Source organism: Mobula hypostoma, chromosome 5, assembly GCF_963921235.1.
Source record: "Mobula hypostoma chromosome 5, sMobHyp1.1, whole genome shotgun sequence".
Lineage (NCBI taxonomy): Eukaryota > Metazoa > Chordata > Chondrichthyes > Myliobatiformes > Myliobatidae > Mobula > Mobula hypostoma.
In genome coordinates this window covers 181,267,620-181,281,659 of record NC_086101.1, presented here as the reverse complement: position 1 = coordinate 181,281,659, position 14,040 = coordinate 181,267,620, and the positions used below count along the sequence as shown (strand labels likewise).

General features: G+C 39.3%; 1 protein-coding gene across 4 annotated transcripts in view; it reads left to right on the top strand.

The window, feature by feature from the left end:
* Positions 1 to 14,040, top strand: part of cep44 (centrosomal protein 44) — a 77,177-nt gene that overhangs the window by 28,855 nt on the left and 34,282 nt on the right. For 2 of the 4 annotated variants that reach the window (XM_063047712.1, XM_063047710.1), the window contains exons 4-5: positions 2,955 to 3,101; positions 8,322 to 8,429. The exons of 1 other annotated variant lie outside the window; for it this stretch is intronic. In XM_063047712.1, the coding sequence (XP_062903782.1) occupies positions 2,955 to 3,101; positions 8,322 to 8,429 (255 nt within the window). The remainder of the gene's footprint in view (positions 1 to 2,954; positions 3,102 to 8,321; positions 8,430 to 14,040) is intronic. One more of the 4 variants, XM_063047711.1, reaches the window with a different exon arrangement.

The following is a 14,040-nucleotide window of genomic DNA, read 5'->3' as shown; positions in this document are numbered from 1 at the left end:
TTCAGAAGTTTCCCCAAATGTTCCTCCGTGCTCTCACATCTGTCTCCATCAAATCAGGATTGTACGCGGCACCCTACTTGACAGATAACAGATATCATTCACCGGAGTGGCCGCTGCAAGCTGCGTCACGCCTCCATCTTCTCCTCCCTTACATGCTGGACCCAGACAGATCCTCTGAAATGATAGCACCAAGGAATTCATGGGTGCTGACCCTCTCCACCTCTGATCCCCGATGAGGACTGGCTCATGGACTTCCAGTTTCCTCCTCTTGAAGTGAACAGTCATATAAGTCAAACATCATATAAGTCACTAATCAATAAATCAATAAGAAGTGATGGTTCTGGCAAGCTTCTGCTCACCACGTTTGGAATACCTAATTGTGAAGTGTCCATTTGCTTTGGCTTCTTTTTAAAACTTTTTTTTCACTATAGCAGCAGATTACACTGGACAACAAAGATTTTGCTTCCTGAATACCTTTGTATGTACCTTATGGGTTTTGGGTTGCTGATCATGTAAATCACAATGAAATTTCCCTATCATGCACCATATTTTTTGAAATTGTCTGTATTTGTTATTTCAACTCATAATTCAAGTCAGAATAACTGAGGAAGACCAAGGTTAAGGAAGGCATTTTTGTTGGTCCACAAATCAAGCAGGCAATTTGAAGCATTTCTAGTGGGAACGAAGAAAATCGCATGGAAGGCATTGAAGGATGTTGTTGAAAAATTTCTTGGCAATTAACAGAACACCAAACTACATGCAGCTGATTGACAACATGGTTCAAGCATACAAAACCATGAAGTGCAACATGTCACTAAAGATTGATTTTCCGCATTCCCACTTAGACATCTTTCCTGCAAATCTTGGCACTGTCAGTGATGAGCATGGTAAAAGGTTTCACCAGGACATTGCAGTCATGGAGAAATGGTATTGGGGCAACTGGAATTCGTCAAAGCTGGCTGATTATTGTTGGACACTTCAGCGAGAAGCCTCAGACAAAAGTCATCAACAAAACAATTTGAGCTCAGTTAACTATTGCAAAGCGTCAACACCTATTATGCAATTAAATGCATATGTTTAATAAAAGTTAATTTCTTGTTTCTCCAAATTCCTACATGATACAAGTAGTCTGAAATTTTATTTGTGTTCAGCATCAAGGAAATTATCATAAACAAAAGAAATTTCTGAGGAAGCAACATTTAGATTTGCTTTTGGTAAATTTTAGGTTGTTTAAAGAGACCAAGCAATTGGAATATTATAAACACAGGAGATTCTGCAGCTGCTGGGATTCCAGAGCAATGCACACAAAATGCTAGAGGAGGTCAGTTGGTCAGGCAGTGGTCCGAAATGTCAACTGTTTATTCATTTGCATAGATACTGCCTGACCAATTGGAACATTTGTTTTTTTGGAAGCGTGATCTTATTATTAAGATTCTGTATAAATGTTAGTCGTTACTTTATCTGTTATTTCACTCAGTTTGTAATCTTTTCTGCCAGTTAGAGATATACTTCCATTTTACTTCCATTTGTATTACTTTTGCCTCAACATTCCCTTTGAATCTGAATGTGACATATTCAGTAAATATTTCATTTTTAAGCATCCCTTGTCCAAATGGAGATTATGAGCATGAAGTTTCCACTGAGTTCTTTTGGACTGGGTTTTCAGCAGCGTTAGTTCATGCCATGGATCTTAACCTTATAAACCTATTCTACACTGCTTCACAATCCTCTTGAATGTCTGTTGTAACTAAATATATTCCACTTCTTCTTCCATTTACAGTTGATCAGTGTATTAGACTACATCTGAGTTATTCTTCTCCAATTGTCCATTCTTTAAATTCAGTGCAGTCTGTGCATACTTCTCTTACTGTTTTTTGCAGTATTTGTTATCTTTGAGTATTCCTAATTGAAAACAAGATGCTGCTGTATTTCTGGAAATTTTTTTAAAATTAATTTTTTTATGCATTTCTACATAAGACTACAAAGAGAAAACCCAACAACAAAATGGAGATTTATATAGAGAGAAAAATTTTGAGAGTAATTATTTTTCAGTGTTTGAACTTTCTCTTGATCGAAAATTTTTGTACAATATATCTTGAGTTTTCAGTAAGGTATATATGTTGTTTGCATTACTGTATTTAATGTAGATATTCTGATTATTTTGTAATATGATTGTAACTACATTGTGGGGTGCATCATATTCTAATTCATGCATGGTGTCAAGTTAACTCAGTGGGTAATTAAAGATAGTGCCATTAAAAGGAGCTCATCGCCCTCAGTATGAGAGAGAGAAAGAGGCTGCCAGGCGTTGACCATTGGACAAGAATAAGTGCGAAGCTATTATTGTGTTGCTTGTAGATATCTTTTTGTAAACGTTGGCATTTTTTCACTCTTTTCACTAATTTTCACTCGTTTGATTTTTTTGATGCACCTGATCAATACCCTTGCACTGAAGTGCTAAGCGACTTCAGCTGTTTTTTCTTTGGTAAAATTAAGGTCATAATCCATGTTTTTAACATATGGTTTTTAACGTACGTTTTCAACTTACAAAGATATGATTGTTGTGATTTCATCCAGAAATGCTTCTTTGCCATTAAACATTTTTTCTTCCTTTTTTTTTGTGCTTATATCTATTGATGTGCTTGTGAGGTATATTAGCAAAAGTAAACTTGTAGAGCTTATTGAAACCTAGTGTAATATATAGTACCAAAAATACTAAATAGGAAATCACTCAGGTTATACTTTTAGAATTACATAGTGCGCTACTATGCATTTTTATGTCTTAAATTTGGAGATGGTGAATTATTTGGTTGATAATTAAATAGCCAGATTAAGTTACTGAAACTTTCAGGATGAATGAATATGCCTGAATGAAATCTAATGTAAATATTCTATAAAATAATGTAGTTTACATTGTGACATTTATTTTCTCCTGTTAACATGAACTTTTCTAGGTGTTACGAGACCAGTTCCAGTATAAACCATTGCTTTTAAAGGAACAAGTTCTGCACTGTGGATTTGCAGAACGGAAGATGCAGCTTTTATGTGACATAATAAGCCTTGTGACAAAAAAGCACAAGGAGTTAAGCAACCTCAACAAGGTACTGATTTTCTGAGAATAAATACTAATTAAAGGTTCTTAACACCTCATGCAAATTCAAGTGATGTCAACCTTATATATAAACTGTTTTCCCTTTAATATTTGATTCTGTGTTTGTCACTGCTTGTCAATGATTTATTTTCTTATGTCTTTTTGATTTCTTTTTTCCTGCTGGTTGTTGGACCAGGGAAGGTAGCTATAGAAGATTGTATCCCTAGTTTATGATGCTGAGTTTGGAACGCAAGCCCTAATACTGCAGCCCACCCATTACTTCTGCACATGCCTTTTGCTGTTTGAAATCAGCTTGCCATTGTGCCTTTACTTCTTTTTCTCCCTGATTTATTCCCCCTTGAAAATTATATCTTCTGTACATCTAGAAAGGGTAGTGGGTATTAATAGAGTCATAGAATACTACAGCAGGGAAATAGGCCTTTTAGTCCATCTAGTCCGTGTTGAACTATTGTTCTTAGCCCCCCTATACCCTTCCCTTCTGCGTACCTATCCAAATTTCTCTTAAATGTTAATATTGAGCCCTTATCCACCACTGGCAGCTCATTTCACACTCTTACCACCCTCTGTGCAAAGAAGTTCCCCTCATGTTCCCTTAAACATATCATCTTTCACACTTGACCCATGACCTGTAGTTCTAGTAGGAGCAAATGCTCTGGCTAAATTTTATTCTCTGAAATAAGGTGCACTGAAGCCATTTGCAGTATTTTCCCCATGTAATGGCCAATGAGAGAGACAGTGTATCAAACTCAGTTTCTAAAGCTTTTTTAAACAAATGGTCTATTAACAAAGTACATCTCTATTTTAAATATCATACTTGTATGAATGCAGAAACTGGAATTTGATGCATGTTAATTTTTTATTTTCATCTGTGATACTGCAGAGGTTACAGTTTCAGTTTTGATTCTATGCCAAATTGGCAGCCAGCCACTTTGCAAGTGACTTACCTTGGTTGTCAATTAATTCTCCGTAAAGCATTTGAGCTTCACCCTGGCTTCTCTTGAACAAAACAGAAATAAATACTGGTTGAGTATCTCTTATTTGAATTTCCAAAATCCAAAAACCCCGGAATTCCACATTTTTTTCGAGCACTGACATGAAATCACAAATAGAAAGTTCCACAAGGCACTGCAGAGGTTCCCAGGTGATGCACACATCTCTGTGCATCACAGACAGTTCTGAGAAGTGAACTTGCATATGTAATAAGCAGAAGTTTTTTCATTTTTAAATCTTTCTTATTATTATTGAAAATCAACAACAGAAAAATACATCAAAATAAAAACATGTCCATATGTAGAATAAGAGTTAAACTATCAACCAAACTGAACAGTATATCAATAATAATAATAAAAAAAAAACAAAATGTTAAAGCTTTTTTATATGGAAAAAGAAAGAAAAAAGAGAACCTCTACTAACTAAAACAAAAAAAAACGAATAACAAAAAAAACGGGGAAAAAAAACCCACTTGGAGCACAAACCCGGAGCTATACACCATACAAGCTTCCATAAAAAAAGACATCAATCCGCCAACCAAATCCATATACCCAGGCATCAGAAAAGGACCATCTTTATTAACTCAAATCAAATGATAATAATGGGCAAAAGAACCCCACCTTGAAGTCAAATCTAGGATCAAAAGTTTGACTTCTAATTTTTTATCAAACTAAGACATAACATCACCTGAGAGAACCATTGTATCAAAGTGGGAGCAGAGGCATCTTTCCATTTTAATAAAATAGCCCTTCTAGCCAATAATGTTGAAGTTGATGAAAAATAGAAAAACATTGCGTAAAGCAAGAAATGAAGATTGAGATCATGTATTGAAGGAATGGATTCGTCAGCGTAATAGTGAACATTTGCCCCTTAACAGTATGCTGATCATGAAGCAAGGAACGGTCTATCACGATCAATCGAGAAAACTGAAGGTAACTGAATATTCAGGAGGTCGGTTGCAGAAATTTAAGAAAAGGCCTGGCATTAAATTTTTAAAGATTAAGAAATTTTAAAGATAAAGCCTCTGCTAATCATGAAGTAGCAGATAAATTTATTGATAAGTTTGTGGAGATCATCGCTGATGAAAATCTAACACCAGAACAAATCTACAATGCTGATCGTTTTTGTACCTTACATAAAACCTAAAATAGTAAAACACAAATGCAGTTGTACTGTAACCTTCTAATCAAAACACGGCATTGTAGGTGGAGACTGAAAGCCTGCCGTTGTTTGTTGTTCAACAGCTGATTCAGATATTCTCCCGATGCTGCTGTGATGCTTTTGTTTCCCTGCACACATTATATTTCAACTATATAAATGGTATGTAATAAATTTACTGTTAAGTATGTATGAAAGGATTCAAATTACATTTATTATCCCAGTATGTATGCAGGATACAATACTGAGATATGTTTCCCCCACAGACAGCCACGAATAAAAGAAAACTTCAAAGAAAATCATCAACCCCTCCCCCAACATACAAACAACAAGTCACGCAAACAACAACAAAAAAGAATGAGTGAAAACACGGAATATAAAACATAAAAATGTCAAATTCAGTTCAGCTCTGTGTTCATTATCTGCAGGCCACCCTGATTCAAGGTCACCCAAAATAACAACAGAAAAAGGAGCGACCAGAGCCAGAAAACACATCATAATGTGAACTACAATCCATTTCACAAACAGCAGATCCAGAACTGCTGCACCATCCTGCAACAGCATTGAGGGAGAGAGAGAGGGAGAGATCATTCAAAAGCAGGGACCTTCCTTCGGGAGTGGCGAACGAGAGGAAGAGAGAGAGAGACCAACACACGCAGACACCTTCTCTGGCAGCAGCACGCAAGAGGCTGGCAGACAGTGCTGAACACTTGCTTGCCTTCTGCACTCACCTGGATGATTTCAATCTTGATACTTTAATCAGTGATAAATGAAGTTGCTCATGGACGCACACCCCATCTCCAAACTTATTGGCCTCGAGAAGGCCACTCTCCTCCTGGAACCCTCTCAGAGACAGCTAAGTGCCAGGTCAATCACTCAGTCAGCCCGAAAAAATATCATCAAACTAGATCACAGGCTCCATCAGTACCAGAACCATATTTGAAAGATAAAGAAGTATAAGAAGCAATTTCGTGGACCATCTGTAGGATGTCACCTGTGGTAGCGTAGTTTGCTGGCACAATTTTCTTTACAAGTGTAAGATAAAGGCTGCTTACTGGTAGCACACTCAGAAATTATGACTTCCGATCCCAAGCATTTTGTATAAGGGGTACTCAACCTATAGTAAGATGGTTGCATGGCAGTTAGCGCAACTCTATTGTAGCTCAGGACATTGGAGTTCAATTCCACCATCCAAGACTTGTCTTTCATGGTCTGTTGGCCAAACATAGCAAACTTGGCCTAAAGGGGACTTTGACATCTTTCCATGGCTCAGGAGTCCAGTGAAAATGTCTAATCAGACTTTATATTTAAATGAGGGCCAGTATGCAGATTTAAAGAGAAGACTAGTATTTTGGGACTTAATGTTCTTACTGCTTGGGACTGAATGTTTGGATGGGAAAGAGTTCAATTAGGTCTTCTAAAGATTTTGACCCTGTCTAAGGTGATCTCCTGAGAGTTAAAATAAAAACTGGTGTTCTTTGATAAGTGCATGATATATATGGTGACATATATGTACTTTGATAATAAATTTACTTTGAACTTTGAGATACACAGGATATGCTTTTACATGGTAATCCTCACTTCAGCTCCCTCAAGAGCAACAGAGGCAAGTGGGAGCTTGCTCTCCTTTGCCTTCATTTTCTTACTTTGGAGATCATTCAAGCTTCCATCAGCTGAAACATCCCACCTTAATAGTTTCTGATGGCTGCTGTGGCAACGATGTCACTGATGCTGTATCCCATGAGATAAAACTTCTACTACTTCTCCATCAACTTATAGGATGGATAAGCCACCCACCAACACTTGTTGCCACTGGGGGCTTCCCCAAAGTGCAGAACCTTTGTGTTTACAAACACTTCCTGGGTAAGTTCCCACCAAAAGTGCTTGTCTGTGCGACTGTAAGATCTCACATCACCCTCACCCTCATACAGAACAAAGATTCACCCCAATAGCTTCTACATCCAGCGTCATATCCTTCATTATTTCTGTTAGCTCTAACTAAACTTCATGACTTGTCACAGCTTCCCCTTTTTACCCACTTCTGCTTTCCACTGAGACCACATTCTTTGTGACTCCCTACTCATTCCTTCCTACCCACCTTTCCTTCTGCTGGGCACTTTCCTCTGTACCCATTGGAGGGACATCACTTGTCCTTTCATCATCTCCATTCACCTAAACAGCCTTTCTAGGTGAGGCAGAGATTCATGTGCACCTCCTCCAACCTAATCTCCTATTTGTTATTTGTTATTTGTGAAATGGCCACATCTACGTTAGCAAGACTAAGCATAGATGAAGCAGTCATTTTGCAGAGCACCTGTGCTCTATCTGCAGTGGCCAGCTTTGAGCTTCCAGTTGTATGTCATTCTTCATTCCCACACTGACCTGTCTCTCTGGATGTAAATTAGAACAACCTTTTCTGGCCCTGATAGGTCACTGTCTCACTTGAAGAGTGAACATGCCTTCTTCAAATGATATGATTCTTTAGCCTTTTGAGGTTCTTCTCCATAATCCTAGGAGTATGCTTGATGCCCTCAGGAATCACTGGACTTGCCACTGACCTTGAATACGTTGTTGTAGCTGTTAGTGATGTTGTACACTTGTGTTTTTAAGAGCTGACTTACGGGATTTCAAATGTTTCTTGAAGTGCTGGCAGCTGCTAGAAATTTGACTAGTTTCTCAGCAGCATCTGCTGTTTTGAAATATTTTGGCATTAAATGAGGAAACCTGACAGTGCTATTTCATGAAAACACTGTTGAACTTCACAATCTATTTGGAGCTTGTTAACACAGCATTAAGAAGACATGCAGTAATTTAATAATGCTGAATAAAAACACAAATTAATTTCTAGGCCCGTGTATTATTTTGATATTTGGTGTTGGTCTTGATGGGTTACAAACTTCATTAGCCAACATTATTTTAGTCTTTTGAATTACCTTTTACTAATAATAGCTTTATAATGTTAAATAATCCTGTTAAAATATATAAAAGTTCATCAATGCCAAAGGTCACTATAACTGAAATGGAGTGATAAAAAACTATTTCCTTGTTTTTTTTTTTACAGGATAAGGCACACTCAAGTAAAAATTCACATTATCCTGTAAAAGTTTCATCACGATTTAAATATGAAAGGCACTTTACTGAAAGTTTCCCATGTGAAACAAATGAAACAGTAAGTTTTTCTTCAGTTTAAGTAAATTAGAATTTGAGAGCTGAGTAGCAGCTCATTTAAATCTACTGTTATTTTTGTGTTGAAGCACTTATATTATGACTATGAATGGCTGCCATGCTTTTGATAAAGGCAATTTTACATTAAGAAGAATAATGTGAGCTGCCTTAATGACTATTGCCTGGTAACACTCACATCTATAGTGATGAAATGCTTTGGGAGGTCGGTCATGACTAGACTGATCTCCTGCCTCAGCAAGGACCTGGACCCATTGCAATTTGCCTATTGCCACAATAGGTCAATGGCAGATGCAATCTCAATGGCTTTCCACAAAGCTTTAGACCACCTGGACAACACAAGCACCTGTATCAGGATACTGTTCATCGACTGTAGCTCAACATTTAATATCATCATTCCCACAATCCTGATTGAGAAGCTATAGAATCTGAGCCTCTGTACTTCCATCTGCAATTGGATCCTTGACTTCCTAACTGTAAGAACACAGTCTGTGTGGATTGGTGATAACGTATCCTCTTCGCTGACGATCAACCATGGCACTTAGCCCACTGCTCTTCTCTCTCTATACAAATGACTGTGTGGCTATACACAGCTGAAGTACCATCTATACAGTGGTATGCAAAAGTTTGGGCATCTCTGGTCAAAATTTCTGTTGCTGTGAATAGCTAAGTGAGTAAAAGATGAACTGATTTCCAAAAGGCATAAAGTTAAAGATGACACATTTCTTTAATATTTTAAGCAAGAAAACTTTTTTTATTTCCATCTTTTACAGTTTCAAAATAACAATAAAGGAAAAGAGCCTGAAGCAAAAGTTTGGGCACCCTGCATAGCAGGGTAACACCCCCTTTGGCAAGTATCACAGCCTGTAAACGGTTTTTGTAGCCAGCTAAGAGCCTTTCAATTCTTGTTTGGGGGATTTTCACCTATTCTTCCTTGCAAAAGGCTTCTGGTTCTGTGAGATTCTTGGGATGTCTTGCATGCACTGCTCTTCTGAGGTCTATCCACAGATTCTCGATGATGTTTAGGTCAGGGGACTGTGAGGGCCATGGCAAAACCTTCAGTGTGCGCCTCCTGAGGTAGTCCATTGTGGATATTGAGGTGTGTTTAGGTTCATTATCCTGTTGTAGAAGCCATCCTCTTTTCATCTTTGCCTTTTTTACAGACGGTGTGATGTTTGCTTCCAGAATTTGCTGGTATTTAATTGAATTCATTCTTTCCTCTATCAGTAAATGTTCCCCGTGCCACTGGCTGCAACACAAGCCCAAAGCATGATCGATCCACCCCCGTGCTTAACAGTTGGAGAGGGGTTCTTCTCATGAAATTCTGCACCCTTTTTTCTCCAAACATACCTTTGCTCATTGCAGCCAAAAAGGTCTATTCAAAAGGTTCAAAGCAACATCTAAACAAGCCTGATGCATTTTGGATACAAGTCCTGTGGACTGATGAAGTTAAAATAGAATTTTTTGGCCACACATACCAATTCTCATAGAGGGATCAGAATTGAAGAGAGTGAGCAATTTCAAGTTCCTGGGTGTTAAGATCTCTGAGGATCTAACCTGGTCCCAACACAAGGCAAGACAGCGACTATACTTCATTAGGAGTTTGAAGAGATTTTGTATGTCAGCAAATGCACTCAAAAAATTCTATAGATGTGCTGTGGAGAACATTCTGACAGGCTGCATCACTGTTTGGTATGGGGGTGGGGGGGCTACTGCACAGGACCAAAAGAAGCTGCAGAGGGTTGTAAATTTAATCAGCTCTATCTTGGGTGCTAGTTTGCAAAGTACCCAGGACATCTTCAAGGAGCAGTGTCTCAGAAAGGCAGTGTCCATTATTAAGGATGTCCATCACCAAGGGCATGCCCTTTTCTGACTGATACCTTCAGGTAGAAGGTACAGAAGTTTGAAAGCACACACGCGGCAATTCAGGAACAGCTTCTTCCGCTCTGCCATCCGATTCCTAAATAAACATTGAACCCTTGAACACTACCTTACTTTTTTAATATATATTATTTCTGTATTCTGCATGATTTTTCATCTATTCAATATATGCATACTGTAATTAATTTACTTATTATTTTATTTTTTTATTTTTTCTTCACTACCTAACAGTAGTAGTGAGGTCGGAGATGGTATTAAACAGGAAATTAGAAATGTGTGCAATAAAGGAACAGCAGTTATAATGGGTGACTTCAATCTACATGTAGACTGGGTGAACCAAATTGGTAAAGGTGCTGAGGAAGAGGATTTCTTGGAATGTATGCGGGATGGTTTTTTGAACCAACATGTCGAGGAACCGACTAGAGAGCAGGCTATTCTGGACTGGGTTTTGAGCAATGAGGAAGGGTTAATTAGCCATCTTGTCGTGAGAGGCCCCTTGGGTAAGAGTGACCATAATATGGTGGAATTCTTCATTAACATGGAGAGTGACGTAGTTAATTCAGAAACAAAGGTTCTGAACTTAAAGAGGGGTAACTTTGAAGGTATGAGACATGAATTAGCTAAGATAGACTGGCAAATGACACTTAAAGGATTGACGGTGGATATGCAATGGCAGGCATTTAAAGGTTGCATGGATGAACTACAACAATTGTTCATCCCAGTTTGGCAAAAGAATAAATCAAGGAAGGTAGTGCACCCGTGGCTGACAAGAGAAATTAGGGATAGTATCAATTCCAAAGAAGTAGCATACAAATTAGCCAGAGAAAGTGGCTCACCTGAGGACTGGGAGAAATTCAGAGTTCAGCAGAGGAGGACAAAGGGCTTAATTAGGAGGGGGAAAAAAGATTATGAGAGAAAACTGGCAGAGAACATAAAAACGGACTGTAAAAGCTTTTATAGATATGTAAAAAGGAAAAGACTGATAAAGACAAATGTAGGTCCCCTGCAAACAGAAACAGGTGAATTGATTATGGGGAGCAAGGACATGGCAGACCAATTGAATAATTACTTTGGTTCTGTCTTCACTAAGGAGGACATAAATAATCTTCCAGAAATAGTAAGGGACAGAGGGTCCAGTGAGATGGAGGAACTGAGCGAAATACATGTTAGTAGGGAAGTGGTGTTGGGTAAATTGAAGGGATTGAAGGCAGATAAATCCCCAGGGCCAGATGGTCTGCATCCCAGAGTGCTTAAGGAAGTGGCCCAAGAAATAGTGGATGCATTAGTGATAATTTTTCAAAACTCGTTAAATTCTGGACTAGTTCCTGAGGATTGGAGGGTGGCTAATGTAACCCCACTTTTTAAAAAAGGAGGGAGAGAGAAACCGGGGAATTATAGGCCGGTTAGCCTAACGTCGGTGGTGGGGAAACTGCTGGAGTCAGTTATCAAGGATGTGATAACAGCACATTTGGAAAGCGGTGAAATGATCGGACAAAGTCAGCATGGATTTGTGAAAGGAAAATCATGTCTGACGAATCTCATAGAATTTTTTGAGGATGTAACTAGTAGAGTGGATAGGGGAGAACCAGTGGATGTGGTATATTTGGATTTTCAAAAGGCTTTTGACAAGGTCCCACATAGGAGATTAGTGTGCAAACTTAAAGCACACGGTATTGGGGGTAAGGTATTGGTGTGGGTGGAGAATTGGTTAGCAGACAGGAAGCAAAGAGTGGGAATAAACGGGACCTTTTCAGAATGGCAGGCGGTGACTAGTGGGGTACCGCAAGGCTCAGTGCTGGGACCCCAGTTGTTTACAATATATATTAATGACTTGGATGAGGGAATTAAATGCAGCATCTCCAAGTTTGCGGATGACACGAAGCTGGGTGGCAGTGTTAGCAGTGAGGAGGATGCTAAGAGGATGCAGGGTGACTTGGATAGGTTGGGTGAGTGGGCAAACTCATGGCAGATGCAATTTAATGTGGATAAATGTGAAGTTATCCACTTTGGTGGCAAAAATAGGAAAACAGATTATTATCTGAATGGTGGCCGATTAGGAAAAGGGGAGGTGCAACGAGACCTGGGTGTCATTATACACCAGTCATTGAAAGTGGGCATGCAGGTACAGCAGGCGGTGAAAAAGGCGAACGGTATGCTGGCATTTATAGCGAGAGGATTCGAGTACAGGAGCAGGGAGGTACTACTGCAGTTGTACAAGGCCTTGGTGAGACCACACCTGGAGTATTGTGTGCAGTTTTGGTCCCCTAATCTGAGGAAAGACATCTTTGCCATAGAGGGAGTACAAAGAAGGTTCACCAGATTGATTCCTGGGATGGCAGGTCTTTCATATGAAGAAAGACTGGATGAACTGGGCTTGTACTCGTTGGAATTTAGAAGATTGAGGGGGGATCTGATTGAAACGTATAAGATCCTAAAGGGATTGGACAGGCTAGATGCGGGAAGATTGTTCCCGATGTTGGGGAGGTCTAGAACGAGGGGTCACAGTTTGAGGATAGAGGGGAAGCCTTTTAGGACCGAGGTTAGGAAAAACTTCTTCACACAGAGAGTGGTGAATCTGTGGAATTCTCTGCCACAGCAAACTGTTGAGGCCAGTTCATTAGCTATGTTTAAAAGGAAGTTAGATATGGCCCTTGTGGCTACAGGGGTCAGGGGGTATGGAGGGAAGGCTGGGTTCTGAGTTGGATGATCAGCCATGATCATAATAAATGGTGGTGCAGGCTCGAAGGGCCGAATGGCCTACTCCTGCACCTATTTTCTATGTTTCTATGTTTCTATATTATGTATTGCATTGAACTGCTGCTACTAAGTTAACAAACTTCACGACATATAGGCATCCGTTAGTCTCGTGAGACCATGGATTTGCGCCTTGGAAGGTTTCCAGTGCGCAGGCCTGGGCAAGGTTGAATGGAAGACCAGCAGTTGCCCATGCTGCAGGTCTCCCCTCTCGAGGTCACCGATGTTGTCCAAGGGAAGGGCAACACACTAGGGCTGATACAGCTTGGTACCGGTGTCATCGCAGAGCAATGTGTGGTTAAGTGCCTTGCTCAAGGACACAATACGCTGCCTCAGCTGAGGCTCGAACTAGCGACCTTCAGATCACTAAACCAATGACTTAACCACTTGGCCACGCGCCAACACGACATATGCCGGTGATAATAAACATGATTCTGATTCTGATTCTGACATTTTAAAGTACCTTCATCAAAAGCATTGCAGCCATTCAAGAGAGCAGCTCATCATCGTAGTGTACTTGCCGGCAGCTGTGGGTGAGAAATGAATTCTGGCTTTGTCAGTAAATTCAAGTTCCTTGGTAATAAAAAAAGTTTATTTGTTTTCCAATAATGTTACAAACAGGATGCTGCAGTTTACAGTGGTAGAGCAACATTAGGCAGAAGGAACATATTGGAATGTGAGTTTCTCCTATTGAGTGACTGAGTTTCTTATCCTATGATCTCCATAACCAAGATATCCTACATCCACCTCCATGATATCCAAAATGTAGATGTCAAAGGGTTGGTTATGGTTTTTGATATAGAGTAATTTAGTAAACAGCAATACAAAATGTTACTGAATGAGTGGAGGCTCACTTCTACTTGTATTCAGGAAACTGTTGGTGTATCCTGTTAACTTTCCAGTCAATGAAATAATACTTTGGGAAAAGTTGTCTTATGAATTTGATTGATTTTTTTTTGAAA